Source organism: Bombina bombina, chromosome 5, assembly GCF_027579735.1.
Source record: "Bombina bombina isolate aBomBom1 chromosome 5, aBomBom1.pri, whole genome shotgun sequence".
Lineage (NCBI taxonomy): Eukaryota > Metazoa > Chordata > Amphibia > Anura > Bombinatoridae > Bombina > Bombina bombina.
The window spans coordinates 458,344,026-458,369,615 of record NC_069503.1 but is presented as its reverse complement, the minus strand read 5'-3'; the positions used below and the strand labels follow the sequence as shown (position 1 = coordinate 458,369,615).

General features: G+C 41.5%; 1 protein-coding gene across 1 annotated transcript in view; it reads left to right on the top strand.

Moving 5' to 3' along the window:
- TNS3 (tensin 3) overlaps positions 1-25,590 on the top strand; it is a 588,043-nt gene that overhangs the window by 233,778 nt on the left and 328,675 nt on the right. Inside the window, exons 7-9 of the mRNA XM_053714333.1 lie at positions 9,486-9,657; positions 20,398-20,448; positions 20,909-21,031. Of these exons, the coding sequence (XP_053570308.1) occupies positions 9,486-9,657; positions 20,398-20,448; positions 20,909-21,031 (346 nt within the window). The remainder of the gene's footprint in view (positions 1-9,485; positions 9,658-20,397; positions 20,449-20,908; positions 21,032-25,590) is intronic.

Sequence of the window (25,590 nt, the reverse complement as noted above, 5' to 3'; positions counted from 1 at the left end):
TGGATCTAGATACCCTAAACAAGTTTGAGGGTACCTTCTTTGAAGATGGAAACTATCAGAACTATTCTCCCTTTAGTGCTCCAGGGTCAGTTTATGAAAATCCTCAAAAGATGCATAATTTGAGTGTGGTTAGGGCATTGCAATTCTATTTGCAGGTTACTAAGGATTTTGGTCATCTTTCTAGCTTGTTTGTCCTGTTTTCAGGGTCAAAACGCCACTTCAGTTGATTTAGCCTCATGGTTAAAGAGTTTGATTAACAGGGCTTACTTGGAGGGGTAAACTCACCGCCTTCTTGAATTACAGCTCATTCATTGTGTTCTGTTTCTTGTGCTTTTAAGAATGAGGGGTCAGTAGAACATATTTGCAAGGCTGCAACTTGGTCATCACTGCATACTTTACAAAATGTTATAAATTTGATGTGTTTGCTTCAGCGGAAAGTAAGGAAGGTACTTCAGGCTGTTCCTGGTAAATAGGTGCTTGCCTTTCTTTATATTTTCATCTGATTTTCCTTTGTGGACTCCCCAGCTTGTGTATTAGATACCAACAGGAAGGAATCATGAACTCTCACCACCTTAAGAAAAAAAAAGATAAATTATTCTTACCTGATAAATTCCTTTCTTTCTTTGTAGCGAGAGTCCATGAACCTTTCTTTCTTGGTGGTGAGGGTCCACGAACTGGCGGCAGGTCTAGTTTACACCTCTTTACCCTACTATCTTTGTTACTACTTTCTCCAATTCTTGGCTATACGTAATAGAGGGAGGATCAGTAAAGTAGGAGGGATAATAAAGCTCTGGTGTAGGGTGTCTTTGCCTCCTCCTGGTGGCTAGATGATAAATTCTCAACAGTAAAGAATCATGGACACCAAGAAAGAAAGAAAGGAAATTATTACCGTAGTTAAGAATATAGTTTGTTTTTTCACAGTAAACAGGAAAACTATGTTTCTCCAACATAGGTGTGTCCGGTCCACGGCGTCATCCTTACTTGTGGGATATTCTCTTCCCCAACAGGAAATGGCAAAGAGCCCAGCAAAGCTGGTCACATGATCCCTCCTAGGCTCCGCCTACCCCAGTCATTCTCTTTGCCGTTGTACAGGCAACATCTCCACGGAGATGGCTTAGAGTTTTTTAGTGTTTAACTGTAGTTTTTATTATTCAATCAAGAGTTTGTTATTTTAAAATAGTGCTGGTATGTACTATTTACTCAGAAACAGAAAAGAGATGAAGATTTCTGTTTGTATGAGGAAAATGATTTTAGCAACCGTTACTAAAATCCATGGCTGTTCCACACAGGACTGTTGAGAGGAATTAACTTCAGTTGGGGGAACAGTGAGCAGTCTTTTGCTGCTTGAGGTATGACACATTCTAACAAGACGATGTAATGCTGGAAGCTGTCATTTTCCCTATGGGATCCGGTAAGCCATGTTTATTAAGATTGTAAATAAGGGCTTCACAAGGGCTTATTAAGACTGTAGACTTTTTCTGGGCTAAATCGATTCATTATTAACACATATTTAGCCTTGAGGAATCATTTAATCTGGGTATTTTGATAAGATTATATCGGCAGGCACTTTTTTAGACACCTTTCTCTTTAGGGGCTTTCCCAAATCATAGGCAGAGCCTCATTTTCGCGCCGGTGTTGCGCACTTGTTTTTGAGAGGCATGACATGCAGTCGCATGTGTGAGGAGCTCTGATACATAGAAAAGACTTTCTGAAGGCGTCATTTGGTATCGTATTCCCCTTTGGGCTTGGTTGGGTCTCAGCAAAGCAGACACCAGGGACTGTAAAGGGTTAAAGCTTCCAAATTTGGTGTGCAATACTTTTAAGGCTTTAAGACACTGTGGTGAAATTTTGGTGAATTTTGAACAATTCCTTCATATTTTTTCGCAATTGCAGTAATAAAGTGTGTTCAGTTTAAAATTTAAAGTGACAGTAACGGTTTTATTTTAAAACGTTTTTTGTACTTTGTTATCAAGTTTATGCCTGTTTAACATGTCTGAACTACCAGATAGACTGTGTTCTGAATGTGGGGAAGCCAGAGTTCCTTCTCATTTAAATAAATGTGATTTATGTGACAATGACAATGATGCCCAAGATGATTCCTCAAGTGAGGGGAGTAAGCATGGTACTGCATCATTCCCTCCTTCGTCTACACGAGTCTTGCCCACTCAGGAGGCCCCTAGTACATCTAGCGCGCCAATACTCCTTACTATGCAACAATTAACGGCTGTAATGGATAATTCTGTCAAAAACATTTTAGCCAAAATGCACACTTATCAGCGTAAGCGCGACTGCTCTGTTTTAGATACTGAAGAGCATGACGACGCTGATAATAATGGTTCTGAAGGGCCCCTAAACCAGTCTGATGGGGCCAGGGAGGTTTTGTCTGAGGGAGAAATTACTGATTCAGGGAACATTTCTCAACAAGCTGAACCTGATGTGATTACGTTTAAATTTAAGTTGGAACATCTCCGCATTCTGCTTAAGGAGGTATTATCCACTCTGGATGATTGTGACAAGTTGGTCATCCCAGAGAAACTATGTAAAATGGACAAGTTCCTAGAGGTCCCGGGGCTCCCAGAAGCTTTTCCTATACCCAAGCGGGTGGCGGACATTGTTAATAAAGAATGGGAAAGGCCCGGTATTCCTTTCGTCCCTCCCCCCATATTTAAAAAATTGTTTCCTATGGTCGACCCCAGAAAGGACTTATGGCAGACAGTCCCCAAGGTCGAGGGAGCGGTTTCCACTTTAAACAAACGCACCACTATACCCATAGAAGATAGTTGTGCTTTCAAAGATCCTATGGATAAAAAATTAGAAGGTTTACTTAAAAAGATGTTTGTTCAGCAGGGTTACCTTCTACAACCAATTTCATGCATTGTCCCTGTCGCTACAGCCGCGTGTTTCTGGTTCGATGAGCTGGTAAAGGCGGTCGATAGTGATTCTCCTCCTTATGAGGAGATTATGGACAGAATCAATGCTCTCAAATTGGCTAATTCTTTCACCCTAGACGCCACTTTGCAATTGGCTAGGTTAGCGGCTAAGAATTCTGGGTTTGCTATTGTGGCGCGCAGAGCGCTTTGGTTGAAATCTTGGTCAGCTGATGCGTCTTCCAAGAACAAGCTACTTAACATTCCTTTCAAGGGGAAAACGCTGTTTGGCCCTGACTTGAAAGAGATTATCTCTGATATCACTGGGGGTAAGGGCCACGCCCTTCCTCAGGATCGGCCTTTCAAGGCCAAAAATAAACCTAATTTTCGTCCCTTTCGTAGAAACGGACCAGCCCAAAGTGCTACGTCCTCTAAGCAAGAGGGTAATACTTCTCAAGCCAAGCCAGCTTGGAGACCAATGCAAGGCTGGAACAAGGGAAAGCAGGCCAAGAAACCTGCCACTGCTACCAAGACAGCATGAAATGTTGGCCCCCGATCCGGGACCGGATCTGGTGGGGGGCAGACTCTCTCTCTTCGCTCGGGCTTGGGCAAGAGATGTTCTGGATCCTTGGGCGCTAGAAATAGTCTCCCAAGGTTATCTTCTGGAATTCAAGGGGCTTCCCCCAAGGGGGAGGTTCCACAGGTCTCAGTTGTCTTCAGACCACATAAAAAGACAGGCATTCTTACGTTGTGTAGAAGACCTGTTAAAAATGGGAGTGATTCATCCTGTTCCATTAGGAGAACAAGGGATGGGGTTCTACTCCAATCTGTTCGTAGTTCCCAAAAAAGAGGGAACGTTCAGACCAATCTTAGATCTCAAGATCTTAAACAAGTTTCTCAAGGTTCCATCGTTCAAAATGGAAACCATTCGAACAATTCTTCCTTCCATCCAGGAAGGTCAATTCATGACCACGGTGGATTTAAAGGATGCGTATCTACATATTCCTATCCACAAGGAACATCATCGGTTCCTAAGGTTCGCATTCCTGGACAAGCATTACCAGTTCGTGGCGCTTCCTTTCGGATTAGCCACTGCTCCAAGGATTTTCACAAAGGTACTAGGGTCCCTTCTAGCTGTGCTAAGACCAAGGGGCATTGCTGTAGTACCTTACTTGGACGACATTCTGATTTAAGCGTCGTCCCTTTCTCAAGCAAAGGCTCACACGGACATTGTCCTGGCCTTTCTCAGATCTCACGGATGGAAAGTGAACGTGGAAAAGAGTTCTCTATCTCCGTCAACAAGGGTTCCCTTCTTAGGGACAATAATAGACTCCTTAGAAATGAGGATTTTTCTGACAGAGGCCAGAAAAACAAAACTTCTAGACTCTTGTCGGATACTTCATTCCGTTCCTCTTCCTTCCATAGCGCAGTGCATGGAAGTGATAGGTTTGATGGTAGCGGCAATGGACATAGTTCCTTTTGCGCGCATTCATCTAAGACCATTACAACTGTGCATGCTCAGTCAGTGGAATGGGGACTATACAAACTTGTCTCCGAGGATACAAGTAAATCAGAGGACCAGAGACTCACTCCGTTGGTGGCTGTCCCTGGACAACCTGTCACAAGGGATGACCTTCCGCAGACCAGAGTGGGTCATTGTCACGACCGACGCCAGTCTGATGGGCTGGGGCGCGGTCTGGGGATCCCTGAAAGCTCAGGGTCTTTGGTCTCGGGAAGAATCTCTTCTACCGATAGATATTCTGGAACTGAGAGCGATATTCAATGCTCTCAAGGCTTGGCCTCAGCTAGCGAGGGCCAAGTTCATACGGTTTCAATCAGACAACATGACAACTGTTGCGTACATCAACCATCAGGGGGGAACAAGGAGTTCCCTGGCGATGGAAGAAGTGACCAAAATCATTCTATGGGCGGAGTCTCACTCCTGCCACCTGTCTGCTATCCACATCCCAGGAGTGGAAAATTGGGAAGCGGATTTTCTGAGTCGTCAGACATTGCATCCGGGGGAGTGGGAACTCCATCCGGAAATCTTTGCCCAAGTCACTCAACTGTGGGGCATTCCAGACATGGATCTGATGGCCTCCCGTCAGAACTTCAAAGTTCCTTGCTACGGGTCCAGATACAGGGATCCCAAGGCGGCTCTAGTGGATGCACTAGTAGCACCTTGGACCTTCAAACTAGCTTATGTATTCCCGCCGTTTCCTCTCATCCCCAGGCTGGTAGCCAGGATCAATCAGGAAAGGGCGTCGGTGATCTTGATAGCTCCTGCGTGGCCACGCAGGACTTGGTATGCAGATCTGGTGAATATGTCATCGGCTCCACCATGGAAGCTACCTTTGAGACGAGACCTTCTTGTTCAAGGTCCGTTCGAACATCCGAATCTGGTCTCACTCCAGCTGACTGCTTGGAGATTGAACGCTTGATCTTATCGAAGCGAGGGTTCTCAGATTCTGTTATCGATACTCTTGTTCAGGCCAGAAAGCCTGTAACTAGAAAGATTTACCACAAAATTTGGAAAAAATATATCTGTTGGTGTGAATCTAAAGGATTCCCTTGGGACAAGGTTAAGATTCCTAAGATTCTATCCTTCCTTCAAGAAGGATTGGAAAAAGGATTATCTGCAAGTTCCCTGAAGGGACAGATTTCTGCCTTGTCTGTGTTACTTCACAAAAAGCTGGCAGCTGTGCCAGATGTTCAAGCCTTTGTTCAGGCTCTGGTTAGAATCAAGCCTGTTTACAAACCTTTGACTCCTCCTTGGAGTCTCAACTTAGTTCTTTCAGTTCTTCAGGGGGTTCCGTTTGAACCCTTACATTCCGTTGATATTAAGTTATTATCTTGGAAAGTTTTGTTTTTGGTTGCAATTTCTTCTGCTAGAAGAGTTTCAGAATTATCTGCTCTGCAGTGTTCTCCTCCTTATCTGGTGTTCCATGCAGATAAGGTGGTTTTACGTACTAAACCTGGTTTTCTTCCAAAAGTTGTTTCTAACAAAAACATTAACCAGGAGATTATCGTACCTTCTCTGTGTCCGAAACCAGTTTCGAAGAAGGAACGTTTGTTGCACAATTTGGATGTTGTTCGCGCTCTAAAATTCTATTTAGATGCTACAAAGGATTTTAGACAAACATCTTCCTTGTTTGTTGTTTATTCCCGTAAAAGGAGAGGTCAAAAAGCAACTTCTACCTCTCTCTCTTTTTGGATTAAAAGCATCATCAGATTGGCTTACGAGACTGCCGGACGGCAGCCTCCCGAAAGAATCACAGCTCATTCCACTAGGGCTGTGGCTTCCACATGGGCCTTCAAGAACGAGGCTTCTGTTGATCAGATATGTAGGGCAGCGACTTGGTCTTCACTGCACACTTTTACCAAATTTTACAAGTTTGATACTTTTGCTTCTTCTGAGGCTATTTTTGGGAGAAAGGTTTTGCAAGCCGTGGTGCCTTCCATCTAGGTGACCTGATTTGCTCCCTCCCATCATCCGTGTCCTAAAGCTTTGGTATTGGTTCCCACAAGTAAGGATGACGCCGTGGACCGGACACACCTATGTTGGAGAAAACAGAATTTATGTTTACCTGATAAATTACTTTCTCCAACGGTGTGTCCGGTCCACGGCCCGCCCTGGTTTTTTAATCAGGTCTGATAATTTATTTTCTTTAACTACAGTCACCACGGTATCATATGGTTTCTCCTATGCAAATATTCCTCCTTAACGTCGGTCGAATGACTGGGGTAGGCGGAGCCTAGGAGGGATCATGTGACCAGCTTTGCTGGGCTCTTTGCCATTTCCTGTTGGGGAAGAGAATATCCCACAAGTAAGGATGACGCCGTGGACCGGACACACCGTTGGAGAAAGTAATTTATCAGGTAAACATAAATTCTGTTATTGTCTTTTTACAATTCTTTTTAAGATGTAATGCAGTTATCCATTAAAATATATGAAATATGCATCTGGATTTTTCATCTCATAACTAACACAACCAAGCGGGGCTTTTCAGAATCGGTCATAGAGACCATGATTCATGCTCGTAAACCTATAACTAGAAAGATTTACCATAAGATATGGCGTAAATATCTTTATTGGTGTGAATCCAAGGGCTACTCCTGGAGTAGAGTTAAGATTCCTAGAATTTTGTCCTTTCTCCAAGAGGGTTTGGAGAAAGGATTATCGACAGTTCCCTAAAGGGTCAAATTTCTGCCTTATCTATTTTGTTACACAAATGTCTGGCAGATGTTCCGGATGTGCAAACTTTTTGTCAGGCCTTGATAAGAATCAGGCCTGTATTCAAGCCAGTTACTCCTTCATGGAGTCTTAATTTAGTTCTCAAAGTTCTTCAAGGGGCTCCGTTTGAGCCTATGCATTCCTTGGATATTAAGTTGTTATCTTGGAAAGTTTTATTTCTTGTTGCTATTTCTTTTGCTCGCAGAGTGTCAGTCACCTTACCTTATTTTTCATTCAGATAAGGTAGTTTTACGTACTAAATTAGGATTTCTTCCTAAAGTTGTTTCTGATCAGAACATTGATCAGGAGATTGTTGTTCCTTCCTTGTGTCCTAATCCTCCTCCTCAGAAGGAACGGCTTCTGCACAATTTGGACGTGGTTTGTGCCTTCAAATTTTACCTGCAGGTGACTAAGGATTTTCGTCAATCTTCTGCTTTGTTTGTGGTTTTCTCAGGAAAATGTAAGGGACAGAAAGCTACGGCTACTTCTCTTTCTTTTTGGCTGAAGAGTATCATACGTTTTGCATATGAGACTGCTGGACAGCAGCCTCCAGAGAGAGTTACGGCTCATTCCACGAGGGCTGTTGCTTCCTCATGGGCATTCAAAAATGAAGCTTTGGTGGAATAGATTTGCAAGGCTGCAACTTGGTCCTCTCTTCACACTTTTTTAAAAATTTTTACAAATTTGACACTTTTGCCTCGATTGAGGCCGCTTTTGGGAGAGAGGTTCTTCCAGCAGTGGTGCCTTTAGTTTAGGTTCCCTGTCTTGTACCTCCCGTATCATCTGTGTACTCTAGCTTGGGTATTGATTCCCAATAGCAATTGAGATGATCCGTGGACTCATCGTGTCATTTTAAAAGAAAAGAAAATTTATGCTTACCTGATAAATGTATTTTTTTTGACACGATGAGTCCATGGCCCGCCCTGTTTTTGAAAGACAGGTTGTTGGGTTATTATAAACTTCAGACACCTCTGCACCTGGTTACTTCCTTTCTCTCCTTTACTTCAGTCGAATGACTGGGTTGGGAGGGAAGGGAGGTGATATTTAACAGCTTTGCTGTGGTGCTCTTTGCCGCCTCCTGCAGGGCAGGAGTGGTATTTCCCAATAGTAATTAAGATGATCCGTGGACTCATTGTGTCAAAAAAGAAATACATTTATCAGGTAAGCATAAATTTTCTTTTTCTGCTACATTTTAATTTAATGGCCCACTTCCAGGAGCATGTAAACTCCCCAAAGTGACATGCACTTAAGCAAAATGCTAGAGCACTGAGCATATCTTGATATGCTACAAGGCAGTTTCCGATAAAAGTTCTTATTGAAACAGTGATAGCTTTTTATTAGAAGCATTTTTTGAAAACAAACAAAAAATGGAGAAGGCATCCAGACAAGGTTCCAGTTAAAATAGTTAGTTTATTCAAAAAATGTTAAAACCAACTTTCAAGCCAAATAGGTGCAGTGTTAGACAAAGACATCCCAGTCTAACGCGTTTCAGCTCCTAGAAGCCATACTCATAGACCTATGGATGCTTTGTCCTTACAGCCAATAAATACAAAATCACTTTAATTACTTAATTGAGAAATTAAAAACATAGGTCTCAAAGACGCTCCTATAATTTAACCCTCCATGGGCTGGCTACCAACTAAACAAGCTTATTGCAAAAATGTATCTATTAAAAAATCAAATGCACTGATGTGTACTTCAGTCTTGGCTTAAATGTCCATTTAATAGTTATGCTTAAATATTAATAATTTAATTTGTAATTTTACCTACTAAAATGAGTGGAATAATATGTAAATGACATGATAAAAAAATATTATTTTTAAAAGGACATGAAACCCAAAAAATTTCAGTCAAAGCATACAATTTTAAACAACTTCCCAATTTACTTCTCTTATCATATTTTCTTTGTTCTTTTAGTATTCTTTGTTGAAGGAGCAGGAAGGAGCTAGCTGAGCACATCTGGTGAGCCAATGACAAGAATTATATTTGTGCAGCCACCAATCAGCACAAGCCATCAGTAGTGCATTTGCCTCTCCTGAGGCTACTTATATATGCTTTTCAACAAAGGATATAACATAGCAAATTAAATAACAGAATCAAACTGGAAATCTATTTAAAATTGTATGCTCTATCTGAATCATGGAAGGTTAATTTTGTCTTTACTGCCCCTTATTAAACTGGGAAATATTTTGTACAAAGTTACATAATTTTACTGAAACACTTTTTAGTTGCCCAAAGATATTCTTAAATTGAATTAATACATTTGCACAAATGCTAACCTTTTCAGGTATTATATGCATTTACTGATACTGCCTTAAATCTTCTAATATTTTAATATATGAATAACAGAGAATAAATATTTAGAATATCACAATTGATTACAGGAACGTGGACTTTGACCGCATCATGGAGGAAGGCTATGAACTTGATCTTACCTACATCACCGAGCGGATAATTGCTGTCTCGTTCCCAAGTAGCTGCTCAGAGGAAACCTATCTTCACAATCTGCAGGATGTTACACGAATGCTCAAGTCAAAACACGGAGACAATTATCTGGTAACAACAACATATTGTAGTCTTAACGCTTTATTTTTCCTTTGAAATTCATAGGTCTAATAGTAAAATAAAATATATATTGAAACTGTAAATTAAGTTTTTATAGATAATGGTTTGTTCGCAAAAGTCACTATACTGTGAGTGGCTTTCGGATATTTTTGGATCCATATTTCTTCTTGTGAAAGTGCAATACACTACAGAACTTAGTGTGTTGCCCTTTCACAAGAAGATATCCGGCCCCGAAAATAGCCAAATGCGGCTGACGGCTGCCATATATGCCATTTGTTTAATTATGAAATGTCTGAATGCACATTCCTACTATACAATATTCGGATAATTTTGATCGGTAAAGACGGTTATAAATGTATCTAAAACCTTGTGTGTTTGATGTAAACATGTTATTTTGCTTAATAGTTTAGGGGACATAAAAGTCAAATTAAAGTTTCATGAGATCAGATAGAAATGCATTAAAACAAACAAACAAAAAAGATCTCCCCTGTCACCTATTTCATGCAGTGCAGAGTTGGGGGGGGGGGGGGTTTGAGAGAGGAACTCAACTCACAGTAGGCTGGGAGCTGGGTCTCACTGTCCCTATTAGCAAGGTGCTATCTAAGGGCAAATTGAAAGCGATACATGACTGTGAGGAGGTGCCGGAAGTGGTCTTGACTAAATGGCTTAAATATTGTGAATTAAAGCATTTTCTGCAAACCTCCCCCTTTTATGACTCTCTAGATATGGTCTCTTCCTACCTTTTGAGCAGTTGTGTCTCCTGGATTCCCCTAAACACACTGTCATTGGCCCATATTGACAGGACTGAGTCATAGATCGTGTACAGGAAAGAGCATCTCACTGACCGTCCCCCCTCCCTCCCATCATCTTGCCCTCCTTCCCATCATCTTGCCCTCCTTCCATCTCTACTCTTGATTTGTGGGTGGTACTCCCCTCACCCTAATTAGCATTTTTTTTGTCATTTAAGGCAGATTCACAAGAACTTTATAAATGTATCTGTTTCCTCAGAACTTATCTATTGGCCAAACTGAATGGCCAATGCTTTTTTGAACAATGGACCCTCTGCAGTGTACTTTGTCTTTAATTCCTTTTTTTTTTTTTTTTATAACATATTTCCATCTTAATGGGGGGAGAGTCCACTGCTTCATTCATTACTTGTGGGAATTAAGAACCTGGCCACCAGGAGGGGGCAAACACACCCCAGCCAAACGCTTAAATACCTCCCCCACTCCCCTCATCCCCCAGTCATTCTTTGCCTTTCATCACAGGAGGTTGGTGGAGGAGTGTCGGAAGATTCTGAGTAGTCTCTTAAGGAGGGTAGTACTCTTCGAAATGGGACTGGAGTTTTAAGTAGTCCTGTCAGCCTCTCATGGGTGATGAACATGGGTGAAGAGTCTGGAGATGCAGGGAAAGTCTTTCTGCGAAACCATCCCGACTCAGTTTAACAGCTCCATTAGCAATCAGCGTTGACTAGTTTCGCTGCCTGCTTTTCTTCTCTCAAGTCCATGTCAGGAGCGATGCTACTACCCTGTAACACTTGAAGGGCCGTTTTCCTGTTCCACGGTGTTGATTCTGGTAAGATCGTTTCATTTATATATATATTTGATAACGCAAGAAGACAGGGTCACAGGGTGACTCCTTTTATCTTTATAGAATCTAGGGTAATACCCTCGGAAGGGGGCTGTTGAACAGGGGGGATATTATTATGCATAATATTGTGTATTGTGTTTTTCTACTGCATTTGTGTGAGATGAGGCTCTGTCAGTGTGGAACACAGTTCATTAGCGAGAGATTGAGACACGCTTTTTTGGCGCGTCCTTCTCTCGAGTGCAGGGGCAGTCCTGCATGGCACTCCATGTGACCGGGTGTGGCCTCTTTTAACTTGCTCTTCTTGACTGGCAGTGTAGGAGACAAAGCGTTTTTTCTGTGTCCGGCTCATAGGAGGTGGTGAGTACCCCGGCCATTAGGATATAAAGGTGCCATTTACTTTTGATCAAGTCCGTAATAAAGGCGCAAGCTATGGAGGACTCTGATATGTTAGAGTATACTCCCTCTTTATCCAAACCCATTAATTGTGTATATTGTGAGGAGGTTCCAGTCGAACCGCCTACGCAACTCTGTTCCACATGCTTTGACAATATTGCTATTTCCAAAAAGAATAAGGTATTTAGTATGACTGAGCCGTCCACCTCTGAGGGTTCCCCGCCCCGCAAGGTGCGTTCCCTGCAATCATCTCCGATTACACAAGCAGTTCCCCAGGGCCTTACTAATCCTCCTGCGGGAGGGGTCCTTTGGCCTCCAGACTTCCCCGATCAATTACAGATGTCGTTTTCTGCAGCCATTAATGTGATGCCTCGCCCTACTAAGAAAAAGTGGAAGGTATGGCACTGCTATCTGCCTCAATGGTTTTGGACTCCGCTGGATGTCTCTGATAGATTATCCGCTGAGGAGGACAACTCCGACTTATCGGAGGATGTCGCTTCTGGGTCGGAATCAGCTACGTCTAGGCCTCCGTCCGCAGAGGAGCCAGATTTCAAATTTAAGATGGAGCATTTTCGCTTTCTGCTGAAAGAGGTGCTTGCTACATTGGAGGTTCCGGAACCGAAAATACCGGAGGAACCTTCAATCCCTAAACTGGGTAGGGTTTATGAGAACAGGGTAGTGCCCCAGGACTTCCCGGTTCCAGTCAAGATGGCTAACATTATTAAGAATGAATGGGAGAAACTTGGTTCGTCCTTTTCCCCTTCTTCTTCTTTTAAAAAGCTTTTCCCCAATCCGGATGCGCAGCTTGAACTGTGGGGTACTGTCCCTAAGGTGGATGGTGCTATCTCCACGCTTGCTAAGAGAATGACTATTCTGCTAGAGGATAGCTCCTCTTTCAAGGAACTCATGGATAAAAAGATGGAGTCCATGTTCCAACTCACGGGGTTTGTTTTTCAACCACCGGCGGCGGTCGCTGTGGTGGCTAGTGCGGCTACCTACTGGTGTGTCGCTCTATCAGCTATGGTCGAGGCAGAGACTCTCAATGAAATTCTAGAACAAATCAAGGCCTTAAGAGTGGCACATTCATTTGTGATGCTAACATGCAGATTATTCGCCTGAATGCTAAGACATCAGGTTTTTCTATTTTAGCCTCTTTTAGGGCTCTGGGGCTAAAGTCGTAGTCTGCAGACATGACTTCTAAGTCTCGTTTGCTTTCCCTCCCTTCCTGTCCCAATAGATATCTCTAAACAGATAGGTGAGGGAGTCCCTATCTTGGTGTACCCGACCAGGGCAGTTGTCTCAGGGGACATCCTTTTTGAGACCATCCTGGGAGATTGTGACCACAGATGCAAGTCTATCAGGATGGGGAGCTGTTTGGGGTGCCAGAAATGCACAGGGCAGATGGACTCGAGAAGAATCGAGTCTACCGATAAATATTTTGGAACTTCGAGCAATATTCAACTTTCTGAGGGCTTGGCCCCTTCTGGGGTCGTCCCGATTGATCAGATTCCATTCGGACAACATTACCTCGGTGGCTTACATAAACCATTGGGGGGGGGAGAAGCTCCCTTGCCATGAGGGAAGTATCTCAGATTCTGGATTGGGCGGAGACTCACAATTGTTTGCTCTCAGCGATCCACATTCCGTGTGTTGACAACTGGGAAGCTGATATTCTGAGCAGACAGACGTTTCATCCAGGGGAATGGTCCCTCCATCCCGAGATGTTCACGGAAATCTGCAGCAGATAGGGGACGCTGGAGAATAGATCTCATGGCGTCCAGACTCAATTGCAAGCTACCCAGATATGGGTCATGATCCAGGGATCCTCAGGCGGAACTGATAGATGCCTTGGCGGTAACCTAACATAATTTACATATTTCCATCGTTACCTCTTCTACCTTGGGTAGTGACCCGCATCAAGCAGGAGCAAGATTTGGCTATTCTGATTGCTCCGTCATGGCCGCGGAGGATGTGGTTTGCGGATCTGGTGGCGATGTCGTCATCTCCGCCGTGGAAGTTACCTTGTCGCAGGGATCTGCTGGTTCAAGGTCCCTTTATGCATCAAAATCTAGATTCTCTTAGGCTGATTGCGTGGAGATTGAGCGACTAGTCTTAGCCAAGAGAGGATTTTCGGAAAGGGTGATTGAAACTCTCGTTCAGGCCAGGAAGCCGGTCACTTGACGCATCTACCACAAGGTGTGGAGGACCTACTTGTCCTGGTGGGAGGAACGAGGATATCCCTGGCATAAGGTCAGGGTATCCAGGATTTTGGCCTTTTCTCCAGGACAGTCTGGATAAGGGTCTTGCAGCCAGTTCCCTAAGGAACAGATCTCAGATTTATCAGTACTGTTGCATAAGAAACTTGCAGAGCTTCCTGACATTCAGTCCTTTGTTCAGGCTCTGGTTAGGATCAGGCCTGTCTTCAGGAATCCGGCTCCTCTTTGGAGCTTAAACTTGGTTCTTAAGGCCTTGCAGAGGGCTCTGTTTGAGCCTATGCATGCACTTGACATTAAAGGGACATTATACACTCATTTTTTCTTTGCATAAATGTTTTGTAGATAATCTATTTATATAGCCCATAAAGTTTTTTTTTTAAATTAATGTATAGTTTTGCTTATTTTTAAATAACATTGCTCTGATTTTCAGACTCCTAACCAAGCCCCAAAGTTTTATGTGAATACGCTCGACTACCTACTCCAGCTTGCTCCTGTTTGTGTAAAGGGTCTTTTCATATGCAAAAGAAGGGGGAGGGGGGGGGGGGGAGTGTCTTATTTGCCACTTGCAGTGGGCTTTCCAGCTACCTTTTCAACAGAGCCAAACGGACAGCTTCTAAGTAAGTTTTTAAACAGTATTATACTGGATTTTTATATCAGTATCTGTGCATATTATTCTTTATAGTAGTGTCTATTACATGCAGTTATATGAAAATGAGTGTATACTGTCCCTTTAAGGTTCTTTCATGGAAAGTCCTATTATTACTGGCTATTGCATCGGCGCACAGAGTCTCTGAGTTGACGACCTTGCAATGAGAGCCTTCCTACTTGGTTTTTCATGCTGATAAGGCTGTTCTACGCACTGGATTAGGATTCCTTCCCAAGGTGGTGTTGAGTCGTAACATCAATCAGGAAATAGTAGTTCCTTCTTTGTGTCCTAACCCTTCTTCTTCGAAGTAGAGGTTACTTCATAATCTGGATGTGGTTCGGGCATTGAAGTTTTAACTTCAGGCCACGAAGGAATTCAGACAGACTTCGTCCTTATTTGTTGTGTATTTAGGGAAGCGCAGGGGACAAAGGGCCTCTGCCACTTCTCTATCTTTTTAGTTGAGGAGTATGATCCGTCTGGCATATGAGACAGTGGGACACAAGCCTCCTCAGAGGATTACGGCTCACTCGACTAGAGCTGTGACCTCTTCTTGGACCTTTAAGAATAAGGCTTCTATGGAGCAGATTTGTAAGGCGGCCACTTGGTCTTCCTTACATACGTTTGCAAACTTTTATAAATTTGACGTTTTTGCTTCGGCGGAAGCAGCTTTTGGGAGAGAGGTTCTGCAGGCTGTGGTGCCCTCAGTATAGGGTCCGCCTCCTTTTACCCTCCTGTTTTTTTCATTCAGTGTCCTCTAGAGCTTGGGTATTTGTTCCCACAAGTAATGAATGAAGCAGTGGACTCTCCTCCCATTAAGATGGAAAACATAAATTATGCTTACCTGATAATTTAATTTCCATCTGTGGGAGGAGAGTCCACTGCACCCGCCCATTTTTTCCGGTGAGCGGACCTTAATTTATTGTTAATCTTCTGGCACCATTTATACCCTGATATTTCTCCTACTGTTCCTTGTTTCCTTGGCAGAATGACTGGGGGATGAGGGGAGTGGGGGAGGTATTTAAGCATTTGGCTGGGGTGTCTTTCTCTCCTCCTGGTGGCCAGGTTTTTATTTTCCACAAGTAATGAATGAAGCAGTGGACTCTCCTCCCACAGATGGAAATGAAATTATCAGGTAAGCATAATTTATGTTTTATTTCCTTATAGTTTATAGAGTATACATTGAAAGTACAACAGTAGTTTTTATGCTATGTTATTATTCCTTGTACTCCTCACTTTTCATATCAATAAAGCTTTGAAAACTTAAAAAAAAAAAAAGAAAGAAAGAAGGCAAATTAGATAATCAAAGTAAGTAGGAAACTTATCTGGATCATAACAAAAAACGTTTGTTTTGATCATAATGTCCCTTTGAATTTTAGTTACGTTGTCGAGGGGGAATTATGTTTCATATGTGTTTGTTTTACTTTGCTTTCAATTTAATTTTTTCCATATAAGTTTATCTTTGTCTGTTGGTTAATAGACAGCCACATATACTTTAAGGGACATGAATGTGGCGCAAAATATATTGGGATAATTCTTGAAAGTATTTCTCCAAGTCTGGTTGAAGGGCTTAGACCCTGCTCCAACTCAACTCATATCTGCATGCATTGAAACACTCGCGCCAGCCCTCACAAAAATAGTGCAGTGTTCACTAAACACAGAAGCTGTGGTAAAACCAATCCTAAAGAAACCTTTATTAGACCCAGACTGCATGACTAATTACAGACCAGTATCCAACCTCCCATTTCTGGGGAAAATAGTTGAAAAAGTAGTGGCAACTCAACTGGAAGCCCATCTATCACGCCTAAACATATTCAATCCTTTCCAGTCAGGCTTCAGATGCCGCCACAGCACTGAAACAGCACTAGTCCGAGTGCTAAATGATCTCCTCATGGCAGAAGACAAAGGTGATTACTCCATTCTAATCCTCCTGGATATCTCAGATGCATTTGACACAATTGACCATAGGATTCTAATAGAGCACTTTCAGCACATCTGTGGTCTAGGAGGCACAGTCCTTAACTGGTTTAAATCCTTCCTCGCTGGTAGATCACAGAGAGTAATATCAGGATCAAGCTCATCAGCACCAACAGAACTGGCCTGCGGAGTTCCACAAGGATCTATCCTGTCTCCCATGCTATTCGCAATTTACTTACTACCACTGAGGGACATCACTAACCGACATGGCCTAAGGTATCATTGTTACGCTAATGACACACAACTCTACTTCTCCGTTGCTCCAGATACTACATACCCAGCATGCCGCATAAACAGTTGCTTAACAGACCTCATAGAATGGATAAATGCTAGCTGTCTCAAAGTGAACCTGGACAAAACAGAGTTACTCTTGGTGAGGGGACCCCGGGCATCAAAAATATCCCACGATCACCCAACTGGCCTGGAGCTTGGAGGCTCTGAACTCGTTAGTTCAGCAAAGGTACGCAACCTCGGAGTGCTGATTGACGCTGGACTATCTTTTAAACAGCAGATTTCCTCCATAATAAAATCTGCCTGCTTTCATCTGAAAAACATAGCCAGGATACAACACTTAATTCCACCGGATGATATGCCAACATTAATCCATGCATTTGTATCCTCTAGGCTAGATTAATGCAATGCACTCTACTTGGGCCTCCCAAAAAAAGAACTCCATCGCCTTCAGACGGTACAAAATGCAGCAGCCAGACTACTGACCAATCAAACTCGCTCCTGCCACATAACACCTTTTCTCCACTCACTGCATTGGCTTCCAATTAAATGGCAAACATATTTTAAAATTGGCCTGCTGACCTTCAAAGCCTTAAAAAACCAAGGCCCACAGTACCTGAAAGAGCTCCTGACACCCTACATCCCATCCCGTTCACTTAGGTCAGCCAACACATCCCTCCTCTCAGTGCCAAGAATAAGGACAAACTCAGGCTCCAGAGCATTCGGCCACACTGCCCCTACTTTCTGGAACTCTTTACCGTGCGCAGTCGGAGAGGCACCGTCCTTACAGACTTTTAAAGGAAAAAAAAAGCTAAAGACCCACCTCTTCCATCAGGCATTCAGTCCGCTTATCTGACCTTCAGAATCTCCTAACTTTTATGTCTTTATGTTGGTATATTTGTAAAGTGCTTTGAGTCTCAAAGGGAGAAAAGCGTTATATAAATCGCAAATTAATATTATTAATTATTACTGTTTCCAGTATTCCTTGAAATTCGAATATTTTTCCACCTTGAGCGGTCCTCAAGATTGTAAAAGAACAAAGTGTATGGAGAAGCGCTAAAGGAAGCTAAAGGTGCGGCAGTAAATCACAAAGATAGATATAACTGGCTATGCCAAGAATTCAATCTAACAGATATATAAAAAACATAAAAGTAAGGATAGAGTACATAAATGTAAAGATATTAAAATCGGACGTCTCCGATATTATAAAAACACTGAGGTATATAAAAGCACAAAGTCTCGATAAATGCTGTTGCCAATATAGTAAATTCAGTCTCTGAAATATTGTAAATGCATGGGCCCCTCGAACATAAAAAGTTTTTACATTAACACAGTCCTCAAGATTGGCTAGCAATTTAATTTATAACGTGTCACCCTGTTCTCCTACGTTGCATTTCTATTGGATCATGGCGTCTCACAGAGGATGAGGAATTTAGAGAGACCACTACCTCAGGGACACCCACTAGGGGTGACAGAAGGAAAAGGCACAGTGGAGAGTCCTCACTTGAAGCGTTAAATGGGGTTGGGGGAGGCACTGATCACAACCTAACTTGAGGTGTTGGTTAAATATAGCATTATATTAAGGTAATTTATTTGCTGCAACTATTAGAGGAGACCAAACAGCAGTTGAAATATTATCTCAGATATGCAATGGAGACCGTCTCTGCATTAAATAGCCATTCAGCCTGGTGTAATACCTGTGTCTCTGAGAAGCCGGACAACATTAAATACATATACAGTATATCTCCAGATGCAATCCCCAGCAGCTATATAGCACAGCTTGTGTTAAGCCTATGAGGTAAGCTTAGGTATAAAAGCATTAGTTCTCTAAGAATGATGTGTACTAGGGAGAATAGTGCTAATGTGTTGCAGCAAAAGTACTTACAGTCTCTGGACTATCCCAGTTAGCAATAGTTATAATTGATTACCCTTTTGTAGAGGAGTGGAGTAGGTGACACTACATCTTGTCAGGTAATGTGAGGCTGTATATCAGAGGCCATCCTTTCTTACTTGTTCACAATAGCTGTGTAAGTAAGATGGCAGATTTGGACCACTAGCAGTGAACCGGTGCAAAAAAAAGTAAGTGGCCCAGAAAAACGTTTTCTTTGCTCATTCAATACTGCTTCTTTTATATTTATGTTAGCACTCCTGGGGTAATCGAACTAAGTCCAGCTCTACTTCTCAAGTCTTATTTATGTGAAGTTGTTAGGGTCCCAGATGACTGTATCCTTATTGGACCACAAACTAGCTGCACAATCTCCACTCTGGTAACCGCTAATGTAGTAGCTGCTCAGACGTTCCTCTGACGTTGCTCTGGATCTGTTGAATAAAACTTTTAGGTTTTATTATGTAAGATTAGTTGGTAAGCAACAGAACTTTCGCTCAGTGCGTCCGTCTTCACCGACCCCTAGAGCATACACTTTTAAACAACTTTCCAGTGTAGTTCTAATATCTAATTTGCTTCATTCCCTCTGTATCCTTTGTTGAAGAAGCATCAATGCACTGCTAGCTAAACACATCTGGTGAGCTAATGACAGTAAACATATATGTGCAGCAACCAATTAGCCGCTAGCTCCCTGAGTTGCGTTGCTGCTCCTTAGCCTACCTAGGTATACTTTTCAACAAAGGATATAAAGCGTACAAAGCAAATTAGATATAAGTACATTAGAAAGTTGTTTAAAGGAATTCGAAACCCAAATGTTTTATTTTATGTTTCAGATAGAGCATGCATTTAGCCACCAATCCAGGTGCTGAACCAAAAATAGGCCAGCTCCTAAGCTTACATTCCTGCTTTTTCTAATAAAGATACAAAAATAAAACAAAGAAAAATTGATTATAGAAGTAAATTAGAAAGTGGCTTAAATTTGCATGCTCTGTCTGAATCATGAAGCAAAATAATTTGAGTTTCCTATCCCTTTAAAATCAGACGCTCTTTCTGAATCATGAAAGACACATTTTTGAGTTTCATGTCCATTTAAATACTATGTCGAGGACACCTGTGTGAGAGTTTAGTGGGGTTGCTACAGAACCCAAATCTTTTTTATGTCTCATAATTATTTTATAGACCAGGGCGTGGAAAATTATGTTGTGGAGAGACAACGGAAGACAGCAAGATACACACACAAACAGTATCTTTTCCTGGCTTATATGGTTGGTTCATTAATATTCTGACAGCCTCATAGGTTTTATGTAATTTTGTTAAACTATGATCTAGACCTAATCTCCTGCTTACAGTTGGGCAATGCTAGTTTTGCACAATGCTAAGCAATACTGGACTCTTATGAGTTAGGTGAAATTAATAGAATTGAGCAGAGTATGTCTCCTGCCTCATGTTTGTTAGGGACATTGTCAGTGTATACTGATATTAAAATAATAAAACCAAAAAGCTCTATTGGTGGCTAAGACGAGTCTCTGCAAGCCGGACGAAACATTAGGCTGTGCAGTACAAGAACATTAAACAAACTGTAGTTTTAAAAAACCCTCTTATGTTAAATAAAAGGAAATAAATATATATAAAATATATTTTTGTTTTTGTGCATGTTTCACTTTTATGTTCGTCGTTTCTGTGTTTTTTTAATATATAACAGCACGCTTCTTTATCTTATAATTATGCAGAAATATTTTTAGATGCTTAATTAACTATAAATTATTTAAAACCTTTCTTGTTCTTATTTTTAATAGGTCTTGAATCTATCAGAAAAGAGATATGAACTGACCAAATTAAATACAAAGGTATTTATGACATAAATAATATTAAAGGGACAGTAAAGTAACATTTTTATTTTCATAATTAAGATAGAACATGTGATTTTAAACAACTTTCAAATGTAATTCTATCTAATTTGCTTTGTTCTTTTGGTATCCTTTTGTTGCAAAGCATATGTACATATGCTCAAAAGTCGCAATGAACTAATGGGAGCTATCTGGTGATTGGTAGCTGCACAAATGTGCCTCTTGTCATTGTCTCACCTGATGTGTTCAATTATCTCCAAGTAGTGCATTGCTGCTCCTTCAATATATCAAGAGAATGAAAGAAACTTAATAGAATTAAATTGGAAAGTTGTTTAAAATTGAATTCTCTATCCGAATCATGAAATAAATATTTTTGGGTTTCTTTCTTGTCATTTTTAGTGCTTTGTGGCACAGTGAAACAAATTTAGAATTGTAAATAGTATATTTAATGTCTCTTTAGGTTATGGATCTGGGTTGGCCTGATCTCCATGCACCCCCGCTGGATAAGGTGTGCAGTATTTGCAAAGCTATGGAGACTTGGTTAAATAGTGACCCTTTGCACGTGGTTGTAATTCATTGCAGGGTAAGTAGGTAAAGAATTATGAGTGTGAGCACAGGTTACAGAATTACCATATTTATTACTTTTCAGTATTTAAAGAGACAGCACACATCTTGAGATTATAATATAACATGTTTCATTACACAACTTTGCAGTATACTTTCATTATCATGCACCATTTTCATGTAATTTAATTCTGAAATTAAGAGTTTTTCCAAGTCTGAGAATTGGAAATGCACATGGCACAAATCACAAGCCTCTAACTCTGCTACATAGCTTTTATTAATTTTCCTCATGTATATTTGGAAGTAAGATTTCAGTCAAGTTTAAAGGGTCATTCATTTTTTATATGAAAGAGAATGTATTATGTTTAGTTTTATAATTACGGTGTATCTACTAACATAATGCAAACATTGATTTAAAGGGAGAGTAAACAACTTGTAATTATAAGACATTTCTGTCATCTTGCTGCAAAATAACAAATTGGCCAATTCTAAACATTTTTAAAACAAATTAACATCTAGTTTCTGGATACCCAAAATCCAGCCACCACTTACATTAGGCTAGGAACTGTCATTTTGTTAGCATAAAGTGCACTGCGGTGCCATAGTTATGAATTGAAGGGACATTAAACTGCTGAGTGCAACTACAGTAGCATAGTTACCAATCACCATGCTATTGCATTTCCTCCTGTACCTGCAGCTCTCTATAAAGCCAGTATTTTAACTCGGCACAAAATCAGTCTGGTAAAGCTCTGCATTTTATACTGGGTGCTGCCATCTTGTAGCACTTGTATAGTTGCATTCTTGGATAGAAGGGGATCTGTGATGTTACTGGCTTTTTGACAGCTGTAATTTTCACTTCAGTTTAGAGAGCGGAAGAGTAACATTTTTGCAGTTTCAAAGTTACATATAAAATGTAAGTTCCAAGATGGCGGTGCCCAGTGTGAAGATGCAGAGTTTTACTAACTGATACTTGTAAGCGGTTGAAATAAGAGAATGACTTTGAAGACAGCTGCAGGCACAGGAGGAAAAACAAAAGCATGATGAGTAGTAACCATTCTATTGTAGTTGTACTCAGCTGTTTATTGTCCTTTTAAACGAAAATAAATATAGAAGGATGATCCTTGAGAAGTCTGCAGTTTGAATTTGCAGCTCTGAGAATTACAAAAGCCACACGGCTGGACTTATTTGTCTACATCGGAAAAAAAGTTCCTATGTAAACAAATAAGTAAAAAAGTGAAATCACTGGATTTCAATGATGTGATCGTGTTTGGGGGGGTGCCTAGGACCCTAGGTATTCCCTCCAGCCCGCGATCCCATTCGGGAAGCACTTTTGGCTTCAGTACAGCCAAAAGGCTAGGACGTCCTATGCCGTCCTAAAGGCGTAAAAGCCCAGTGTGGTTAGGACAGCATAGAACGTCTTAAGGGCGGGAAGGGGTTAAAGGGGGCAAAATAAATCGTTTACAAATAGTTCCTTCCCTTTATATTGGCTTTTGAAATAGCTAATTTTGCCTGTGGTATCGCTACCTGTACTGAAAGTTTCTATATTTAATTGGGTATAGAAATACTGTGTAAACATAGCCTTCAGAAAAATTACACTCCCAGTGGGGGTGGGAGAGATAAGTAATACAATGTTTATTTCCTTCTAAATACAGGGAGTGTTCACAGCTGCATTCATTAATTGTGGGAATACAAAACCTGGCCACCAGGAGGAGGCAAAGACACCCCAGCCAAAGGCTTAAATATCTCCCCCACTTCCCTCATCCCCCAGTCATTCTTTGCCTTTCGTCACTATTGGGGATTGTGTTGTATAACAGGTAGGACCTGTTTGTTTTAGTTCGCACACCCTTTTTGACTTCCCTTTTTGTGCGTTTAACTATTTCATTTCTATCTGTTTCGGATAGTTTTTGTTTTAGAGCTCGGGGTTCTTGTCGAAGCTCTTTTTAGGAAGAAGTTTTGTCACTTAGGTTGTTTTTGATTGTATCGACTTGATGGTCGTGATGGTTGGAGTCTTCTGATGGAAGCCTATAGGTCTCTGTTCAGGGTGATGATTCCCTTGATTATTTAGAGATAATTTCTGAGTTTATGTGTTTCTCCTGCGTAGACGGGAGGGTCTCGAATTTGGTGGTGGGCAGAGGCCCACTACGGCTCTTGGCAGCAATCCATTCTCTGAGCGTGCTCTTACAGAACGGATGTGCCTTACGATCATCCGTTTTGATCTGACTATCCAGAGTTTTTCCAATGTGTATCTGCGGAAATCAGATTGAGTTTCTCAGCTGAGGACCGCTGGACTAAGTGGCTTAGGGGATTAGTTCCTAACCTAGCAAGCTGTAGACTTGGAGTTTGAATCCTGCTGTGGCAGTTTTCTTAATTCTGAGGAGGTTTATTTTAACCTTCGTCTTTTCGGCCATGTCTCTCTTTTTCGAGGATGGCTCGATCCTATCTGGAGTGGACGTCAGTAAGACTGCTGCTCCATTTTTGCCTGCAAGTTCATAATCACGGTTTAGAGGCTTCGCTGCCATAAGAGTTCCCTTGTTGCAGGGATCTACCGGGTCAGGGTCTCTTTGCGTCTTGGTATCTTTCTTCCAGGGCGAATTGCGAGGGGTCGCTTGGACCTAGCCAAGAGAAGGTTTTTTCTGAAAGGTTTTCTGTCCTTTCCTTCAACTCGTACCTGGTTCCTCATCACCTATTTTAGGTGTGGAGGACTCCCTCTTTTCTGTCGAGAGGAGCTAGCTTGTCCTGACTCTCTTCTGGATCCTGGAGTATTCTTCTGAAACCTGGTGAAGGGCTTGTATAACTAACTAGTTTTTGTTCACAAGGGCAGCCTGCAAATATAGCCTGTTGGTTAGCTTAGCTGTCTGGCAAGTGGAAGGTTGCAGATGGATACCAGCCGCGGTTCCTTTCTCTGGTATATGTTTTCGTAAGCAGTTTTTACTCTCTGTTTGTGCTCCAGTTCCAGAGGTTCATTTTTCTTCCAGCTGTTCAGTTGTTTTTACTAGGGCACTGTTTGCGGCTGGGCCGGCAAGTGATTTTCTAGCTCTTTTTGGGGTTGGATTTATCCTTCAGGAGTTGCATCGGGTTACCTTTGTACCTGGAGGAGGTGGTCTTTGAATTCTTATTCAAGGACCTAATTCGTCTGTAGATTCTTTTTTCTACATGTCATAGTTTCTGTGTTGCACTTTGCAATTCGTTTCTTCCTTATTGTGGTCTCCCTTCTAATAAGGCCATCCGAGTTTTTTCTATCTAAGATTGTCGTAGTCCTTGTCCTAATGGGAAGAGGTTCTTCCTTTTTTGGGGAATCTTTCCTTGATGTTTCTGTCAGACTTCATCAGAATAGACAGTTTTTATCCTTTATGTTATTCGTATCTGGGGAGTGCAAGGTTTTGGAAGCTGATAACTTCCTCCTTGTTGGTGGAGGAGTGTTTCTTGCTGGTTCTAGGAGACAGCGGGACACGAGCCTCCTCAGAGGTTTATGGCTCAGTTCGAGTGCAGTGACATCCTTTTTGGGTCTCTGACATGAGATCCTATAGTTTTGATTGTTGGGCGGCTGCTTGGTCCTCCTAACATTCTTATTCTTTTAATTTTTTTGCTTTTGTCAAGGAAACCTTTGGGAGTTTGGTTTTCTTGCAGGCTGTGGTGCCCTCAGGTTGGGCCACCTCTTATTAGCCTCCAGTTAGCATTCAGTGTCCTCTGTAGCTTGGGTATAGTTTCCCACAAGTAATTAATGCAGCTGTGGACCCTCCCTGTATTTAGAAGGAAAACATAAATTATGACTTACCAGATAATTTCCTCTCCTTCGATACAGGGAGAGTCCACGGCTCTCGCCCGTGCTCTCCGGTGGGCGGCCCTAAATTTAAGTTGTTTTATTCTGGTACATTTTTCACTCTGATATTTCTCCTACTGTTCCTTGTTCCCTTGGCAAAATGACTGGGGGATGAGGGAAGTGGAGGAGGTATTTAAGCCTTTTGCTGCAGTGTCTTTGCCGCATCCTGGTGCCCAGGTTCTGTATTCCCACAAGTAATTAATGCAGCTGTGGACTCTCCCTGTATCAAAGTGAAGGATATTATCTGGTAAGTCATAATTTATGTTTTTAAATTTTTCTATTGGACTTGGTGTGTACAGACAGAGATAAGTAAATTAAGTATTTTTGTGTACAGAAAATTATAAAATAAAGATGATTCCCCTGCAAGTTCAGCCAATTTTAATGGGTTGTGTTGTCAAAGAACAAAACAAGTTATTTCATATACAAAAATAAACACAAAGGAACAATTTATCATACATTTTATACTATACTGCTGGTAGAACAAGTCATGGAAAAAACATTAAATCAATTTTACAGTACACTGTCCCTTAACTGAAGAAAATACCTAGGTAAGCTCAGGAGTGTACATGTGTCATGTCTTATATGACAGCAGTGTTTGTAACAATGTTATACATTGCTGAGCACTGCAATGCAGCATATATGCATTTCACATTTTAAATCTTTCTCTTTTGCATTGCTCTTACTTTGACAACTCTATACTCAAAAGTAATTTTAAAACAAATTTCCAGTGTGTTTCTCCTAAATTGTCATTGGAATGT